The sequence below is a fragment of the Schistocerca nitens genome, chromosome 9, assembly GCF_023898315.1.
Source record: "Schistocerca nitens isolate TAMUIC-IGC-003100 chromosome 9, iqSchNite1.1, whole genome shotgun sequence".
NCBI lineage: Eukaryota > Metazoa > Arthropoda > Insecta > Orthoptera > Acrididae > Schistocerca > Schistocerca nitens.
The window spans coordinates 506266803-506286166 of record NC_064622.1 but is presented as its reverse complement, the minus strand read 5'-3'; the positions used below and the strand labels follow the sequence as shown (position 1 = coordinate 506286166).

At 41.3% G+C, this 19364-nt stretch overlaps 1 protein-coding gene across 1 annotated transcript in view; it reads right to left on the bottom strand.

The window, feature by feature from the left end:
* LOC126204380 (serine/threonine-protein phosphatase 6 regulatory ankyrin repeat subunit B-like) overlaps positions 1-19364 on the bottom strand; it is a 394854-nt gene that overhangs the window by 198056 nt on the left and 177434 nt on the right. The window contains exon 5 of the mRNA XM_049938752.1: positions 5947-6086. Within this exon, the coding sequence (XP_049794709.1) occupies positions 5947-6086 (140 nt within the window). The remainder of the gene's footprint in view (positions 1-5946; positions 6087-19364) is intronic.

Sequence of the window (19364 nt, the reverse complement as noted above, 5' to 3'; positions counted from 1 at the left end):
AATAGTTTACGAGATAGTTGCAATTTAAGGAGAAAATCTTTTCACTTACTGTGAAGTTGGCACCCTTTTTTTCAGAAATGTATATTTTTTTTCAGAGTTCTTGACAGATATGCCATAGTTCTAGAGTTCTTTGTACAAAATTTCAATAGTTCTGCAGAATTTAGCGAAAAAAACAACAATACTCGAAAAAATTTTCGTATCGAAAACATTCTTTGTCAATTTCCGCAAAATGTAAATAAGTACGACAGTTCTGAGCACAGTTCTGAATAGAACTCCAAGAGTTCTATCGAAAATCCCAGTAACATTTTTTTGTGCAGCTAATAGTTTCCGAGATAATTGCAATTTAAGGAGAAAATCTTTTCACTTACTGTGAAGTTGGCACCCTTTTTTTCAGAAATGTATATTTTTTTCAGAGTTCTTGACAGATATGCCATAGTTCTAGAGTTCTTTGTGCAAAATTTCAATGGTTTTGCAGAATTTAGCGAAGAAAACGACAATATTCGAAAACATTTTCGTATCGAAAACATTAATTGTCAATTTTCGCAAAAATTAAACTCGTACAACAGTTCTGAGGACAGTTCTGAACAGAACCCCAAGAGCTCTATCGAAAATCCCAGTAAAAGTTTTCTATGGCTATAATAGTTTATGAGATAAATTGATTTAATGTGGGACACACTTTCTCTACAGAAAATATAAATATATTCGTACAGCAGTTCTGATGACAGTTCTGGACACCACGTGAAGAGTTCTATCGAAATTCCTGGTAGTCTTTTTTTGTGCAGGTAATAGTTTAAGAGGAAATTGCAACATAATTAAGAACTCTATAAGAACTCCCACTGTGAAGCTGGCACCCTTTTTTACAGAAATCTATATTTTTTTCAGAGTTCTTGATAGATAAGCCATAGTTCTAGAGTTCTTTGTACAAAATTTCAATAGTTCTGCAGAAATTAGCGAAAAAAACAACAATACTCGAAAAAATTTTCGTATCGAAAACATTCTTTGTCAATTTCCGCAAAATGTAAATAAGTACGACAGTTCTGAGCACAGTTCTGAATAGAGCTCCAAGAGTTCTATCGAAAATCCCAGTAACATTTTTTTGTGCAGCTAATAGTTTACGAGATAGTTGCAATTTAAGGAGAAAATCTTTTCACTTACTGTGAAGTTGGCACCCTTTTTTTCAGAAATGTATATTTTTTTTCAGAGTTCTTGACAGATATGCCATAGTTCTAGAGTTCTTTGTACAAAATTTCAATAGTTCTGCAGAATTTAGCGAAAAAAACAACAATACTCGAAAAAATTTTCGTATCGAAAACATTCTTTGTCAATTTCCGCAAAATGTAAATAAGTACGACAGTTCTGAGCACAGTTCTGAATAGAGCTCCAAGAGTTCTATCGAAAATCCCAGTAACATTTTTTGTGCAGCTAATAGTTTACGAGATAATTGCAATTGAAGGAGAAAATCTTTTCACTTACTGTGAAGTTGGCACCCTTTTTTTCAGAAATGTATATTTTTTTCAGAGTTCTTGACAGATATGCCATAGTTCTAGAGTTCTTTGTACAAAATTTCAATAGTTCTGCAGAATTTAGCGAAAAAAACAACAATACTCGAAAAAATTTTCGTATCGAAAACATTCTTTGTCAATTTCCGCAAAATGTAAATACGTACGACAGTTCTGAGCACAGTTCTGAATAGAACTCCAAGAGTTCTATCGAAAATCCCAGTAACATTTTTTTGTGCAGCTAATAGTTTACGAGATAATTGCAATTGAAGGAGAAAATCTTTTCACTTACTGTGAAGTTGGCACCCTTTCTTTTCAGAAATATTTACATGGCATAAAACAGAATCAGAATGCGTTTCAACAGTAGCAATTTGTTTTACTGGTGGAGTAAAAATGGTTCAAATGGCTCTGAGTGCTATGGGACTTACCTTCTGAGGTAATCAGTCCCCTAGAACTGAGAACTACATAAACCTAACTAACCTAAGGACATCACACTCATCCATGCCAGAGGCAGGATTCGAACCTGCGACCGAAGCGGTCGTGCGGTTCCAGACTGTGGCGCCTAGAACGGCTGGGCCACTCTGGCCGGCCTGGTGCAGTAAAGATTAAAAACAATGAGCAAAACAGGCATCAAAACTAGGAACAACATGAACATTGTGCTGGTATGGGCGGACAGGCAACATGTCACATCAACTGAAAAAGCTGCTGAAAGCATGAAAAGGAGGCGAGAATAGCAAAGAAAAGAATTAAAAATAAAGAAAATGAAAAGGACACGAAAGGTATCAACAAGAGTATGGAGCAGGAATGGTTTGCAATGTCGTCATTGAGAAGAGAATGACATACAAATCTTTAGTTTCAGTTTTCTGTAATCAACGTGTTTGCATACCGAGATACTGTTACCTGTATCTCATCCACTATTAAAGCTACATAAACAAAGCTATGGATGAATAATAATATAGTGCTTGCCTACACACTGAACCACATTATTCAACAATGGATTAAGTATTTTAAGCTGCAGTATCTCATATTATGTTCTTAAATCATTAGGAGAAAAAATTTACTCTTAAAATACATTTTTTTTTAAATAATCAAAACATGAAACGTAAATGTTACTGGTTTGCTGTTTCAACAATGTATTAATTCAAAGAATAAAATTTGTTTTTTATCTTTTATTTGGAATAGCGTTAAGTACATTGAACCTAAAATAACATTTACGTGTAATTCAGTATGTAAGAAAACATCAATATTCACTGCACAGTGTATTCCACAGATTTACAATTTTTTTCACCTGGAGCTCACAATATACCAATTCTTTGATAAAAGTTTCATTCCTGAATCTATTGACAGTCTTGCATTATTAAATTTCAGAGTACCAGTAAAAACTACAGGCTGTGATGTACAGGTCCCGTTAACAGCTCTTCTTCAGGATACACTAAAACCTAGAAGGAAATACATATGTAGGGAATTCAGTAATAAATAAGCATAGAATTTATGAGGTGTGAAACAACTAAGAAAAATAAGTACAAAAAATATATACGTGAAATTTAGGGCATAAAATGCTCTTATTCTAGTAACCAAAACAGGAGGCTGTGATACCAGAAACAAAGATACTAAGAATTAACATAAGAGCTATATTTGTAATATTTTGATACCAACTTTTAGCAGTTGCTTACCTTATAAAGCAAAGTTCCTATGTAGGAACTACTTGTTTCGTCTCGTCGGTCTTGTAGCTGCCATTTGAAAATTTTCCTGTCGTGACATACATGAACAGGTGCGGAGAAATTATCGTTTCTTTTGAAACTTTCTGTACATCTTTATACACGTCATCGTACTGCTTCCAGTAGGTTCCATCGAAGACATATGCCGTGTAGTGTTTGATGCAGATATTAGAATGAATGGCTCCAACGAGATTGTACTCTTGATTGTTCACTACGATTTCTTTCGTGATCGTTTGCAAAACACATTTCTTCCTTTGATTCGGAGGAAACTGATCTTCAGTTAGTGGACAAGTTGTTATACTAGTATCCATCATCAAGTAGCATCCGAATTTCTTTTCTTCGACTGCTTCTCCTTTACATTTCTTGGATTTTAAATAGTCTTTAGAACTCCATTTGTTGCATCTACAGCCTCTTGCATGAAATTATAACCAAGTCTGAAAAGAACATACGTATCAACGGAAATATAATGTCGTTTCACATAGCATGAATTTAGGCACGTCAGACACGATATATTTTTGTTGCAATTCGGGATATCTTTTAATATTTTCTCGTATAATTCCTGCATTCAGAGACAATATTTTTCGAGACATTATTCCTTTTTTTTAGGAGTATAAAATATCAAATCTCTGCTTAAAATGCTGGGAGTTTATAATTTTTTTGTCCAAAACATCCAAAGCCAGATCCAAAAATGGATGGCCCACCATTTGAATTTTACTTTTGAAATCATCACTGAGTGATATTGCTTGCATGAATAAGGTCATCAAAGAATCGAAACTGCACGTTCCCTTCAAGTTGTAGGTAGCAGATTTGAATTTGCTTGAGGACCCATTTAGGAAAAGTGGCAAATTAATATCTATGAATTTCTTAGTCGAATTCCAGTTTGGGCAATCATCTAAGTAGTTTTTTCTTGCTCTTAGCTTGTATGCTCGATGTGACAACGATTTCATTTTGAAGCTTTTTCAGCATTGCACTCTCCTCCATTTTATTGTTACAGGTCTCTCTGTTTTCTTCTGTTTTCGAACCACAGGATGAAATTTCAGTGTCATCCCTGTTGAAGTATGATTCTTGATAGTCTTTTGTGGAATGAAATATCTCTTTAGAGTCCAAATTGAGCAGTAAATTATTATCTGAAGAGCGCTGAAAACACACACTATCACTCTTGACTGTTGTTCTACGCATTCATAATAAGTGAGCTCGAAGTAGGAGAAAATATGTATTCAAAACTATTAAAATTTTGTCTAACTCTGTCTCATTGCCATCTTCATGTTGGGTCTCACTTCGTAAGGTATTGTTCAGTGTGCTCTCAGAATTATCGAGTATATGATTGCTTTTGGGGTTTGTTATCTTCAGCTTCTTATTTTTTCCTCTCTAGTTTTCTTCTTCATGGTAAGGCAATGATGCTTCAGTTGGTTTGTGCTTCAAAGTTTGCTTTGAATCTTCTTTTTCCATCATAAGTAGCGCTAACTGTTTTGTTTCCTCATGCAGCCACTTCAAATGTTGAAAAATCAATTTGTCTACTCGTAAAGGCAGCTTGTCAAAGCCTATTGTCTATAATTATGAAAATTGTCCTTCCATCGCTGCTGATGAACGAATAGATGAAGGAATATGGGAAGAAGGATACATCACAGCTGCCCACAGTCGTATATAGTTCATCAACTCTTTCAGCATCTCTGCAGCGTTAGGAATGTTGTACTGATTCACATCAAAGAGATTGTCATCATTAGTCTGATTCGTGATGACTTCAGCTTCATTGTAGATACGTTTTGCCTTATCAACCCACGAGTTTGCAGTAGATTCCTTAGAGTTCAAAATTGATTCCAAAAGCCAGTCATCATTGTTTTCAACATCATCAGTTTTCTTGTCATCATCTTTCTTTTCGTCAATATATGAATGACGTGGACCACCTCTGATAGTGATATCAAGATGGCACTGATTTTCCATTGATGAATATTCTTGACCGCACTCATCAATACCAAGGCGTTCACTCAACGCAACAACCAAAAGTGAGCGCAAAGCACTTTCAATATCACGAAAATGTATCATCATGCAAATATCGGCCAAAACTCGAAGATAAAGTTGTTTGACTTGTGATTTACTTCTTGAGAAGCATTTCCACCTCGAAATCATGACCATAAAATGGTTTAAATCTATTCTCAAACAACACGAGGGTAGAATTACTCTTTCATGCAAAACAATATGACTATAACACCTATTCAAATAATCTGTTAAGTCCGAGCAATTGGCTATTGTTCTAGAAATGGCAACCAACAAAGCCTTACCAAAATCAGTTACCATGATTGTTGGTATGGGAGCTCCAGATCTGACGATTTCCATAAAGAAAAATGACAATAATTATGTGTCATGCCTAGAGGATATCATCTGATAAGTTGGGCAACTGATTGATGATCGATTGACGATATTTGGATCTTTACTAGTGACATTTACTTCGCGGATGCACATGTACTGGTACAGGCATATGTACTTTGACTTAATTTACACTCAGTCAGCCCTGTTTGACAGATCCCCAAATCGTGAAATAACTCGAAATGCAACGCCACCTGTAGCATCTATTGAATCGTATACACTGCTATTGATTTGATGGCAATATTTGTGCAACTGACTTTGATCTTTCAGCCAATATATACAGAAGAATGGGTCCAATTCGACTGCGTGAATTTCGTCCCGACGGGTTGTATGCGTTGCGATTTACAGGTTTTCAAAAGGCTTACTCGTTGTTATACCAAATCGTTTGTCCCTTTCACGTTCTTTAGCATTTCTCAAGACATCAGCATTTAGTAAATTTGGAGGAATCATGTCTCCGAAAGACATATTTTTCGCTTCATCATTTCGCCAAAGAGTTGCAGGCATCCTGTAATCAACCAGTTTAGCAGCTACCTGTTGACTTCTCGTGCCACGAAGTTGTCTTCTTTTCAGGTGATTACTATCATCTGAAAAGTTTGAAAGTCTGCAGTTCAGAATAATACCGTTGTCCTTTTTTCGCTTCTTCAGAGTAATCCCTTCGAAAGTGTCTCCGCATTCTGTACATCTTCCTTTGATCTTCAAGAAGTACTTTGAACATTCACACACTTTCGCATATTTGAAAGAAAAGGCACATGGAATTTTGTGATGTTCATAAATTTTATCACCCATCAAATCGGTCAATTTCCCTATTTCCAGTCTTGAAGGCTTTCAAAGTTTCCTCTTTGTTGGTTTTATGCAAGACCATTTTTCTGCTGACAGTAGTAAGTCAAATTGCTTTGTCATGTCCTTGTTGCACGAAGAACCAAAAACATTCCACGACTCATCTTTGCTGTCGTCGTCTTTTTCTTCAACGAAACATTCCAGCCTGAAGGTGTTTCTAACAAAAGTAAGCAGGCCATGGCGATCTTCTTTAATTGTTGTATAAATATGTTTTGAAGACATTTTCGAGCCGATGTCGGCCATGGCATCGGACAGTTTTTGGAAGACCGGATGAGACGGAGTGAATTGAATGCCTCTATCATCGATTACTTTAAATTCCTCCATGCTGAGAAGACGTTTCAATTCTGGTAAATTGTACATTCTTATGGTTATTACGGTTCATAAATATCACTTACACAACAGCACCGACTGCACAACAGGCACCGACTGCACAAGAGCTCTGACTGAACGAGCATAATGATAATTCGCATGAGAGTGAGTAGTATTGTTACGTATAGTCATTAGGGGCAGATCAAAGAGTGAAATGCAGCGCTGGCGGGCGCCTTCACACGACGCGGCGCGCGCGCCACCCAAAAAGTGCAGCTGTTGTTGTCATTAGCTTTGACGCTACCGCGAGAAGTTTTCATGCTACCTCTATTGTAACTGCTACGCTGACGTCATTTGTCGATTGTTTAAAAGACGCAGTTCCCGAGTTCATTGTTTCCAGATGTAGTGCCACGACTTTTGCATTGTTGCTGTGCTTTGTTTATACCTTTTTGGTCTTGAGAGGTCTCAGGGACGTATCATAGTTTTTTTATCCTTCCATCGGGCGCAGCTATTCAGATTGATACATGTCGAAATTTTCTGTAAATTACTTTTCAACAATTTGCAGTATTGGCGCCTTCTCGTTAATAGCTTCCCTTTTCCGTGTGCCTTTCATTGTTGTGTGATTCTGTAAATTACTTGTCAACAATTGGCAGCACTGGCGCCTTCACGTTATAGCTTCCTTTCTGTGTATGCCTTTCATTCTAGTATGATTCAGTATCGACGATAATGCTCTCTTGATGAGATATGAGCCGATTGCTCGTTTTTATCCACTGTGCCCTTTCGTATTTCATTTCAGCAATTAATTTATTTCTTCATCAACGTAGTAAGTAGTACAAAGCTAATCCATAATGTAAAATGCACTTAAATTCTGTTTGAACTGTTTAATCGTCATTGTCCGCTGTCTGAACGTCAGATATCAAATTACTACACTGCGCCTGGTTGCGTTATGTAATAGGAATTTTATTATTTTAAGTGGGATGTACCAGATCATGTTGAAGAAATCCAAAGCATATTGTTCGAAGAGGATAATATTATTAGGAATTTACCTGGACAATAGGCGCAGCCAAAGCAGCCTTTGTGAGGCTGTAATTGCCTCATAGATGACGACATTTGTGTATAGTAGTTTTGTATTCCATTCAGCATTTTGAGAGCGTCAAAGCTTCATTTCAGCGTGAGAGAGCGATAAAATCAATAGATGTTATTGAATTGAAAGCCTTCATCAGTCTCTTGTTTTTAATTGTTGTTAACAAAAGTAACAGATAAAGCCTGGAAGATCTCTGTGGAATTGATATGGATGGAACTGAAAAATTTCACCTCGCAAATGAACTTAAAACGTTTCAAATTTATTCTGGAGTGCCTTAGATTTTACAGTCGCGCTATTCGTGATGAAAGGAGACAAGTAGACAAGCTAACAGCCATTCGGGAAATATTTACTGTGTTTGTACGCAACAACCACAAATCTTATACCCTCGGGGAAAATGTTACAGTAGACAAGAAGCTGGAAGGATTCTGAGGAAGGTGCAGTTTTCACCCATATGTACCTATCAAAACAAACAAATATGGATTTAAAATCTATGATTTTGTGGATTCTTAAGTATTTTACCTGTACAATTTGGAAATATACACTGTGTTGCGACCAGAAGGATTTACCAACTGAGCAATAAATATTTTGATGTTGTTCTGTGACTGTGTAACATATATATCAGTCAGGTCGAAATGCGAAAGCGGACAACTGGTATACTAGTATTGGACTGATAATAGAGCTATGAAGGGAGAATTTTTCTTTTGTTGGCGCGATGAAGAAAAACAAGCGTGAGATTTCTCTAGAGTTTGCTATCAGTAAAAGAAGGGCTGCCCACAGTTCCCTTTTTAGCTTCCACAAGACTGAACTCTAGTTTCCTTTGTACCTAAAACAGGGAAGTGTGTGATCCTGGCATCACTTTTGCATGAAGATAATTCGATAGATGCTGACACTGTAGATAAACGGAAGCCATCCATCGTAAATTTTACAATAGCGTAAAGTGTGGTATTTTCACAGAGGATAAGCTGAATGCTTTGTACAACGCTGCAAGAAATGTGCGCCGTTGGTCACTGGTTATATTTTTGTAATAATCAATACGGTTGGAATCTATGGACAAGTGTTTTATTGTGGCAACAGTAAGAATTGTACCAGAAGGAAAGGGCTCCTGAATCAGCTATGTTATACATTTTTGTTTTCTTCGCTAATTTCTGCAGAAATATTGAAATTTTGTACAACGAACTCTAGAACTATGTCATACTTATCAAGAACTCTGAAAAAATATAGATTTCTGAAAAAAAGGGTGCCAACTTCACAGTAAGTGAAAAGATTTTCTCCTTAAATTGCAATTATCTCGTAAACTATTAGCTGCACAAAAAAATGTTACTGGGATTTTCGATAGAATTCTTGGAGCTCTATTCAGAACTGTGCTCAGAACTGTCGTACTTATTTACATTTTGCGGAAATTGACAAAGAATGTTTTCGATACGAAAATTTTTTCGAGTATTGTTGTTTTTTTCGCTAAATTCTGCAGAACTATTGAAATTTTGTACAAAGAACTCTAGAACTATGGCATATCTGTCAAGAACTCTGAAAAAAATATACATTTCTGAAAAAAAGGGTGCCAACTTCACAGTAAGTGAAAAGATTTTCTCCTTAAATTGCAATTATCTCGTAAACTATTAGCTGCACAAAAAAATGTTACTGGGATTTTCGATAGAACTCTTGGAGCTCTATTCAGAACTGTGCTCAGAACTGTCGTACTTATTTACATTTTGCGGAAATTGACAAAGAATGGTTTCGATACGAAAATTTTTTCGAGTATTGTTGTTTTTATCGCTAAATTCTGCAGAACTATTGAAATTTTGTACAAAGAACTCTAGAACTATGGCTTATCTATCAAGAACTCTGAAAAAATATAGATGTCTGTAAAAAAGGGTGCCAACTTCACAGTAAGTGAAAAGATTTTCTCCTTAAATTGCAATTATCTCGTAAACTATTAGCTGCACAAAAAAATGTTACTGGGATTTTCGATAGAACTCTTGGAGCTCTATTCAGAACTGTGCTCAGAACTGTCGTACTTATTTACATTTTGCGGAAATTGACAAAGAATGTTTTCGATACGAAAATTTTTTCGAGTATTGTTGTTTTTTTCGCTAATTTCTGCGGAACTATTGAAATTTTGTACAAAGAACTCTAGAACTATGCTTATCTATCAAGAACTCTGAAAAAATATAGATTTCTGTAAAAAAGGGTGCCAGCTTCACAGTGGGAGCTCTTATAGAGTTCTTAATTATGTTGCAATTTCCTCTTAAACTATTACCTGCACAAAAAAAGACTACCAGGAATTTCGATAGAACTCTTCACGTGGTGTCCAGAACTGTCATCAGAACTGCTGTACGAATATATTTATATTTTCTGTAGAGAAAGTGTGTCCCACATTAAATCAATTTATCTCATAAACTATTATAGCCATAGAAAAATGTTACTGGGATTTTCGATAGAGCTCTTGGGGTTCTGTTCAGAACTGTCCTCAGAACTGTTGTACGAGTTTAATTTTTGCGAAATTTGACAATGAATGTTTTCGATACGAAAATGTTTTCGAATATTGTCGTTTTCTTCGCTAAATTCTGCAGAACTATTGAAATTTTGTACAAAGAACTCTAGAACTATGGCATATCTGTCAAGAACTCTGAAAAAAATATACATTTCTGAAGAAAAGTGTGCCAACTTGACAGTAAGTGTAAAGATTTTCTCCTTAAATTGCAATTATCTCGGAAACTATTAGCTGCACAAAAAAATGTTAGTGGGATTTTCGATAGAACTCTTGGAGCTCTATTCAGAACTGTGCTCAGAACTGTCATACTTATTTACATTTTGCGGAAATTGACAAAGAATGTTTTCGATACGAAAATTTTTTCGAGTATTATTGTTTTTTTCGCTAAATTCTGCAGAACTATTGAAATTTTGTTCAATATCAAGAACTCTGAAAAAAATATAGATTTCTGAAAAAAAGGGTGCTAACTTCACACGACTGAAGCGGACAGCCGGCGCCGCCTCGGCCCACCACAGAGGCCGGACACAGTGTCCCAGTGCTGGCAGCCAGAGACACTTAGGCGTCCGAGGACCTCCCGAGGACAGCGTGAGGGCGCAGGGACTGGAGACATCCCAGATGAAAGGTTTCAGACTAGGGCCAGCAGTTGGAACACTCGTGTCTTTGTGACGTGAGGAAAATTCTTAGACGTGCGTCAGATACGTAATGGATTGCCTGATAAAGAAAATGGCCACCTCCTAAAGTGTTTTGTTTACTGTTGTCATATCACACTTGTGAAGTGGTGACGGTCTCCAGAGAGCTCTTTACTTGATAAGGAACCTCTATTACAGAGAACTTGGCAATATCTGAGTATCTAGGATGGCGACACAGTACTTATTTTGAATAATATGCGCCAGGTTTTGTGCCGAATATAGCGCAAATTTCGATACAGCTGAGTCACTTAACAAAAATCCGGCTATCAAATTCCAGTCGAAACAGGCGATGAAGAACGCGAAAAAGATCCCTGCTTGGGTGTTTTTTTTTTTTTTTTTTACGTAAAGGTCATGCGATGTTTATCCGAAGAGCGAAGATTGCTGCATCATGTCTACGGAGATTCAGCAAATTAAAGACTACTTAAAGTCGACTATAGGTAGAGAAGACTGTCAAATTCTGCTATCTCGTTGTTCGAGTACGACACAGCTGCTAAATTCGACTTCGATGACACAACCAGTGTTCTCAGGTCTCGCTAAATGATTCTTGAACTAGGTGTTGGCAATGATTATATTATTCTAGCAGGCGGCTTCCCCTCTCATTATTTCCTCCCACCCTGTGTTCTGCTACTATTTATCTCTCTGTTCCTTTCTCTACTACTGAATCCAAGGCACCCATTATAGTTAAATTTTTATCTATCGGAATAATTTGTTTATCCCGTCATATTTTCTGTCAAACTCTTTTCAGTTTGTGGAGATGGTTGGCGTATAAAGTCGTACTAATGTGGTACCTGGTGACTTTGTGTCTCTCTTCGCTACGATAATGCTTTCACGTCTGTATTTCTAACAGGATGTCCGCATTCCCAGTTTCTTATTCGTTATTACTCCTGCCTTATCCATATCTGATTTTGTTTTGATATCCTTGTTATGACATAATCAAAACTCCTGTTCTTCACACTGTTGCATTACCCTATTTAAATTTTCCGGTACCTCTCCCAAATTAAAGGATCTATCATCCAATGATCCGAACGAAGGGATTTTTACATGTGAAATATTTTACTAAGAGGATGCCATCATCATTTAACCGTACAGTACGGCAGCATGTCCTTGCGAAAACAAGAACAAATACTGAGAGAGGTGGTCGGGAGGTCGACGATTGCGGTCTGCATAAGGCCATCCTGATTTAGATTTTCCGTGATTTCCCTCAATCATTCCAGGCGACTGCGACATGGGTCCTTTCAAAGACAACGCCCGTTTCGACGCCCATCCCTGAAACTCTCCGTGCTGGCGCTCCGCCTCTAATAACCTCTTTGTCGACGGAACATTGAAGCATAACGTTCCTTCCTTCCCTCCCTCCTTCCTTCCTTTCTTTGGGAAAAAAGAGTGTCACAACTCTAGGTTCCCCTTGCTTGTGGCCGTTCGCAGTACCAGCAGAGCTAAATCATATTGAGTAGAGTTCCAAGGCCATATCACTCAACCACGCAGATAGTTTTCTCTCCAATTACCGGGAAGGCTGCAGCCCCACTTCAGGGGTCACGAGTTAACCTGCACTCTTCACAGATACATCTGTTTTGGTTGCCCGTGCAGGACAGCTACCTGTTCGTTGCATCTGTATCGTTCATTTAAGTAATGTTTCGCAATAACTGTTCATGTTTATTAAACCTACCTCACAAATACATTTTCTAAAAGTATTTTAAAAAAATGGGTGAAGTCAGTTCCACATGGTGGGGGGTGGGGGATAGGGGAGGGACTTGGTAGGTCTGTCAAGGAAGCAGCATCATCTGCTTCGCTGTGGTTCAGCCAACGGGACTTACCGACACGAGTGTGACGTCTTCGCTCGACAGATTCTCACCGCCACGTTTCTTCTTAAAAAAATATTCAACCGTTTGTTCTAACGACTTGCAGGTGCGGGATCATCTGCAACTTGCTGAAGGTGTCGCGTTATGCCTCGCACGGTTGGCAGGTCTGGCATGGAAGAGCGAGTTCTGCAGCAAGTAGAAGACGATGCTGAATCAAGTGCGTGAAGTCCTGCGGTTGCTGGACACGGAAGCTATTCTCTCGTGCAATCAGTTCTGCGCGAGACGCTACTCTTCCTGTATGACTTACAGCGTGCGCAGGTTCTCATACTCCAAGCCCAGCGGGTTACGCCAGTGGGCAAATGGATTTCCTGTAGCTTCCATTGAAGCAAGGCATCAGGTTCGTCTTACTATGAATACGTTGGGAGGAATAATCGGGAAAGATCGTCCAGTAGCAGCTCTCGCACCTGTCCTTCATCTCCTACATTACTTGCTACCTTTAAATACGTACGTGACTTCCACAACTGTCGACGGCGAGCACACGTTACAGAAGCCTGTTTCCGAACCTACATTACTGGCTACCTTTAAATACGTACGTGACTTCCACAACTGTCGACGGCGAGCACACGTTACAGAAGCCTTTTTCCGAAGCACGTGACCAAAGACGGTGTGTTCTCACGAGTTCGTCGTTTTTTTTGACAAGGAAGGATAGGGGATATTCAAGAATGAGTGGTGACAACATTGAACAGCTCTTGTAGCGTTTACCTGAAAGGCGATTCCAACGGACAGAATCACTTGTACCTCGATATGTGATTGTTTCCAGACATCTATTTGCAATATCTTTGTTTGGGCTTGAGGAGCGCTACCTGCTCTAGCAGTGTGCCGCTCTCATCTTATTCTTTCCCCTCTTTGGGGGAAGCGTGCCTTTCGGCTGTTACTCCTCTGTGTGCTTGTGTGTGTGAATTTATCTGTGATTTTTTGGTGTCTGTGAAATGTGATGAATGTTCTGTGTCTGGTACTTGCCTGAGGTTGGCGAGATGATTGTTATTTTGGGGGCGGAGAGAAGGATTAGGATTTGGATATAGGGATGTTCTCTTCGACTTAGTCGTCGAAGATCGTCATAGGTCGTTTGTGCTTGTCGCGGGACATGTCATCCAAATCTGGAAGAGCGCTCGTAGAAAGCCCTTGCCAGATCTTGGAATCTTTCTCTGAGGAGTGGAATTTCGGCAGCGGCATGCAGATCATCAGTGGTGAATCCAAGGGGTAGGTGCAGTGCCCTCCTGAGGGCGCGGTTCTGCAGCCTCTGGAATTTGTCCAGGTGCTGCTTTGCTGCGTATCCCCAGACGCGGCATGTATATTCCATCACTGGCCGGATCAGGGCCTGGTACACATGTACTCCTACAGGGAAGGGAAGGGAGCTGGTTGAGTTCAGAATTGGGTATAGGATGGACAAAGGTACTTGGCGGTTCTGCGCCAGGGGAGCTGGGTTCCGTTTAGGTGAAGATGGAAACGGGGTGGGGGGGGGGGGGGGGGCGTTGAGGAGGTTCGCGCCTTCCGAGACTGCGGGTAATCAGCACAGCCTGCGTCTTTTCAGAGTTAATGCTGATGCGCCAGCGACGGGTCCAAGCCTACGGTTGACCAGGTCCTTGTTCGCATTTCTCCTGTAGAAGGCTGTGTCGTCTGCGTACTGTGCAGTGTGCACCAGGGGGACCGTTGGTGTGTCCGCAGTGTACAGACTGTACAAAACGGGCCCCAGGACCGATCCCTGTGGCACCCCAGCACGAATACGCCTTTTGATAGAGGTGGCAGTTTCTACTTCGACGGAGAAAGTTCTATTCGTGAGATAGTTTTCGATCAGCTTAACTATGCTCCCAGCAAACCCTTGTGTGTACAACTTGTAGAGTAGCCCTCTATGCCATACTGAGTCAAAGACTTTGGCTACGTCTAGTAGCACTATCACGCAGTAGCCTCTGTGGTTGAAGCCCTCTGTGGCTGCTTCAACCACTCTCATGATCTGTTGTGGGGCAGAGTGGTTCTGCCGGAATCAGAATTGGAAATCCGGCAGAAGTTGCACTCTGGTAATATGTTCCTGTATGGCTCTTAACAGGAGGCTCTCATAGATCTTGCTGAGAGTTGGCAAGAGGCTAATCGGCCTGTACTGCTGCGGGAATAGAGGGCCGGCCTTTCCTTGGTTTGTGTATCGCGACCACTTCTGCATGTTTCCAGCAAGCTGGAACTCGCGGGATCGAGTAATCTCGTTGAGGGCTTTCGCGAGGTGTGTGATCGCCGTGGGTGGGAGATTTTTGACTAACTGATTGGCGCCTTCTTTGTGGGGAAGGACTTAATTACTTTTGCCACGTCCTCGGAGGCGAAAAGTGTGGGTTCGTCCTCTGGGTCCTCCTCAGCATTGAGGAAGACAGCCGGTTGACGACTGACTACCTCTTCATGCTCTTCATCCTGGGGTTCTGCCGCTTGAAACTGCTTCTCGAAGGAGTTGGCGAGGGCGTTGGCCTTCTCAGAATGGCTGTAGACTAGACCCCGCTCGCCGTGCAGTGGCGGCGTCCTACCGCGTCTTTTTGTGAACTGTTTGGTTATCATAGTGTATGATCGTCTACTTTCAGAGCTGTGAGGCGGTTTTGCCACTGTTGGTTTCTGTGCTCACTGAGCGCTACCTTCAGTTCTCTCTGTAGACGATTGAGCAGCCTCCTAGTGGCCTGATTTCTGGTGATCTTCCACTCTTTTGCCACTCTGTTCTTACGTTGAATTTGAGCAAACAAGAGTTCCGGGAGCTATATTTGCGGCGGCGGCCCATCCCTTTGTGAAGGGGTGGCCTCTTCCGCTGCCTGCAAGATGGTGTCTGTTAAGTCTTGTAGCGCTTGTTCTACTGTTTTGGCAGTAGGTGGCGGAGCGCGAGCGATATGTGTGTGAGAATGTGTGTGAAATCTTATGGGACTTAACTGCTAAGGTCATCAGCCACTAAGCTTACACATTACGTAACCTAAATTATCCTAAGTACAAACAAACACACCCATGCCCGAGGGAGGAGCGAGCGATATGAGAGATGACAGTTTCTCGGTGTCGCTTCCAGTCTGCACGTTTGTAAGACGTCTGGTACCGTGGCAGTGCTACCCATTCTCCCACATCTACCTCTAGAATCACTGGGTTGTGGTCGGAGGACATTCTGTTGATTGTCCTTGCGGCCACAAACCCAGCGATCCTCCTAGTGAGAGCTATGTCTAACACGTCGGGCCTGCCTCCATTTTTTGGAAAATGTGTGGGCTCGACTGGACCCCATGTTTCGAAGTGGTTGGTGCGCGCTAGTTTTTGCAGTTTCTCGACTGCTCTGGAAGTTACTCTAGAATTCCAATCAGGGTGTTTGGCATTGAAGTTGCACCCTATTAGGAGTTTGCCTTCAATTTGCCCTAGAGCAGCTATGTCTCCCTCATCCTTCTGGTCCTGCGGGGTTCGGTAAATTGCAACCATTGTAAGGGCTCCGGTGGCAGTGGTTACTTCCACCGCCACTGCTTCGATTTTGTTGGTAGCTGGTAAGAATACCTGGTGGTGAGGGATCCCTCTTTTTATGTATATGGCCACTCCTCCGCCTTGGGTTGGCCTGTCTTCACGGTAACTAACGTAGTTGGGAACTGTCGCTTCCCGGGATTAGGTGGATTTCCCCGGTCATGCATATGTCGATGGAGAACTCCTTCATGAGTTCTCTCAACTCATGCCTGAGTTCTCTGAACTCGACCTCTTGATTAACAATGCCGTCTGCGTTAGAGACGCACATTGTTAGGCCTCGGATGTTTGGTCGTTATTCATGATGGGGTTTTGAAACTACTGAGGAATTCGCAGAGGGGATCGACTGCTGGACTGCTGCCTGAAGGGCAACGAGGATCTGTGTGTTCTGCCTCTGGGCTCCCCTGAATTGCTTCATCATATCCACGACGAGGTTCATGGTCTGCACAATAATGCCTGATCCGAGGGTGTGGGCTGTGTGTGGGGTTCGCTAGAGCTTTCTCTGTCATGGAGGACCTGGTCGTTGTTGCTGTGTGTTTCTCGGTGTTGTTCTTGTGACTGTGTCTGATGTTGTGGTGATGGGGCTACGTTTCCATGGCTTCTCGAAGGAGAAACCACTTCCACGTATGTTACCCTTGGTGTGTCTGGTCTTGGTTTTAGCCAGGTCTTGTCCGTGTATGTTGTCGTGTTTTGTTTGCTTGTGTGGCTTGATGGGTTGGTGGTGATTTGTTTGCGTGTGTGTGGGGCGGCCTTGGCGCCCTTTGCCTGCTGTCTTTTGTGGACCTCACAAACCTGGTAACTCACTGTGTGGTTTTTGCCACACAGCGCGCACCTTATTTGTGGATGTATGTGTTTTAGTGTGCATGTCCTTGTGTCATGGGCCTCGGCGCACTTTCTGCACCTTACTGCCATGGTGCAGTGTGCTGCAATGTGATTCAGGCCCTGACACCTGAAGCACTGTACCGTTTTGTTCTTGCGGAGCAGTGGTTCAGTGGTCACAGACACGGCCAGAATCATTTTTATTTCCCGTTTGTTTTGCTCTAACAGTATGGGACATCCTGCGTCGGTCTGTGCCACTGCTCCCGTCCTGCTCATCTCGCGTACCGATCGAGGGAGGAATGGCTGTCTGCACGCCTCGGTACGCGGCCCATGCTGTCTCGCGTTCTGTGGGACACGCGCGATGGAGGCAGCGAAGCAGTTCCACTGCCTACAGTCTATACAGGCTCCGGAAATTTAACCAGGCTACGAGAAAACAGCGTACCCTTCCTAACGAAGAACCCCGTTTCAGTTATCTGGACATCTCTTTTACATTTTCATTGCAGCTGGGTGAGTGGCGGAGAGGGGGAGAGGAGATTCATCATTCTTGTGATTGGTTTGTCGCAGCTCGCCCCGAGTTTCTCCCATGTGGGAACCTCAACATCTCAAAATATCTCTTACACCTAACATCCTCAATTATTTTTTTGGAAAAATTGCAATCTCCGTCTCTCCAGCTGGCTTTGTCCTTTAATGCATCGTCTGCCGCCAACTTTTGAGTACCTGCCACTTGACGTTAAATGTCCCAAACTGCACTGTTCTCACCGCAAATAGTCCGCTGTCTCGTTTGAAAATCGCGAAAAAATCTGAAATTCTCGTATGCTGTCGAGTTCTGAAGTTTTCTTTTAAAAAATTACGAGCAGACTTTTCCTGTCGTAAAAACTAACTGATTACATCGTATTTAGAAAACTATTAGACACCCGACTGCCAAAATATCAGCTTCGCAACACGTCGTTCCAAAGTTGCGCCTCGCTATATAAAATCTTCGCAAGATGGTTTTTTCCAACGCTTTATCGGCAATTAACTGGTAACTTGAATTATAATAGCTTGCTGCACAAGTTCGTACCAGTTTTTGTTTTGCATGTTGGTATTCTGGTTGCTATGGGTTTATTTGTTGATTGACAATTTTATTTGTAGTTCAGTGTTGTTATTTGAGTTTACATGTTGTAATTTTGTCATTTGGAGTCAGTAGAGCTGTGGACGCTAGGAAACGGAATGCCAAGTACACAAATAGGAGCATTTCCGACATATTCTTCTGTTTCAGTTCAGTAGAGGAGTGATACCAGGAGAGGAATCCAGGAACATTTGCGCCGTGTATGGGGGTAATGCCATTGGACAGAGCACGGCAATAAAATAGTTTTCTCCTTTTAAGAAGGATCGCTCTGTCATTAGTGACCATCCATGCTCAGGAAGACATTTGCGTTTAAACGCATTAATCCAGAATGATCCACTGGCATATGCGAGGAACTGCGATCATGCCAACATCGTGCGACATTTGCATGCAATGGGGATGGTTCAAAAATCGAAAGCCTCGGTATTGCATGCTCTAAGACAAAATCACAAAAACCAGCGGGTGGCCATATGTGCATCCCCGCTAGCTCGTCATCGACTTGCTCCTGAACAACACCGACTATTCCTATCCCGCATCGGTACTGGCGACGAGAAATGGTGTCTTTGTGCTAACATAAGGAAAAGAAACGAATGGTTGAGCCCAAACAAAGCAACAATTCCCCGTGCAAAGATCTGCGCGCATCCACATCTTGTGGAACAGCGACAGTGTGAAGTTTGAAAGGTAGGAGACGAGGTACTGGCAGAAATGAAGCTGTGAGGACGGTGCGTGAGTCGTGCTTGGGTAGCTCAGTTGGCAGAGCACTTTCCCGCGAAATGCAAAGGTCCCGAGTTCGAGTCTCCGTCTGGCACACAGTTTTAATCTGCCAGGAAGTTCAGCGACAGTTTGGTGTATTATGAATTGCTTTCCGGAGGTGTAACCATCACTATTGACATTTACTGTCTATAGCTGAGACGGTTTGCAGGCGCAGTGCAAGAACAATGACCTGAAGACTGTGTGAAGTGATGCAAGTCCATTGTAACGCCTGCCCGTATTATGCTAGACTGTCAAAAATCACTATGTAGCAGTTGGGTGAGGAAGTCATTCCGCACCGAAATTACTCATCTTATCTCGAGCTCTCATAATTTCAGTTTTTCCGTTCTCAATTTAACAAACGCCAAGCAATTTCCGTTGCAGATGTAAATA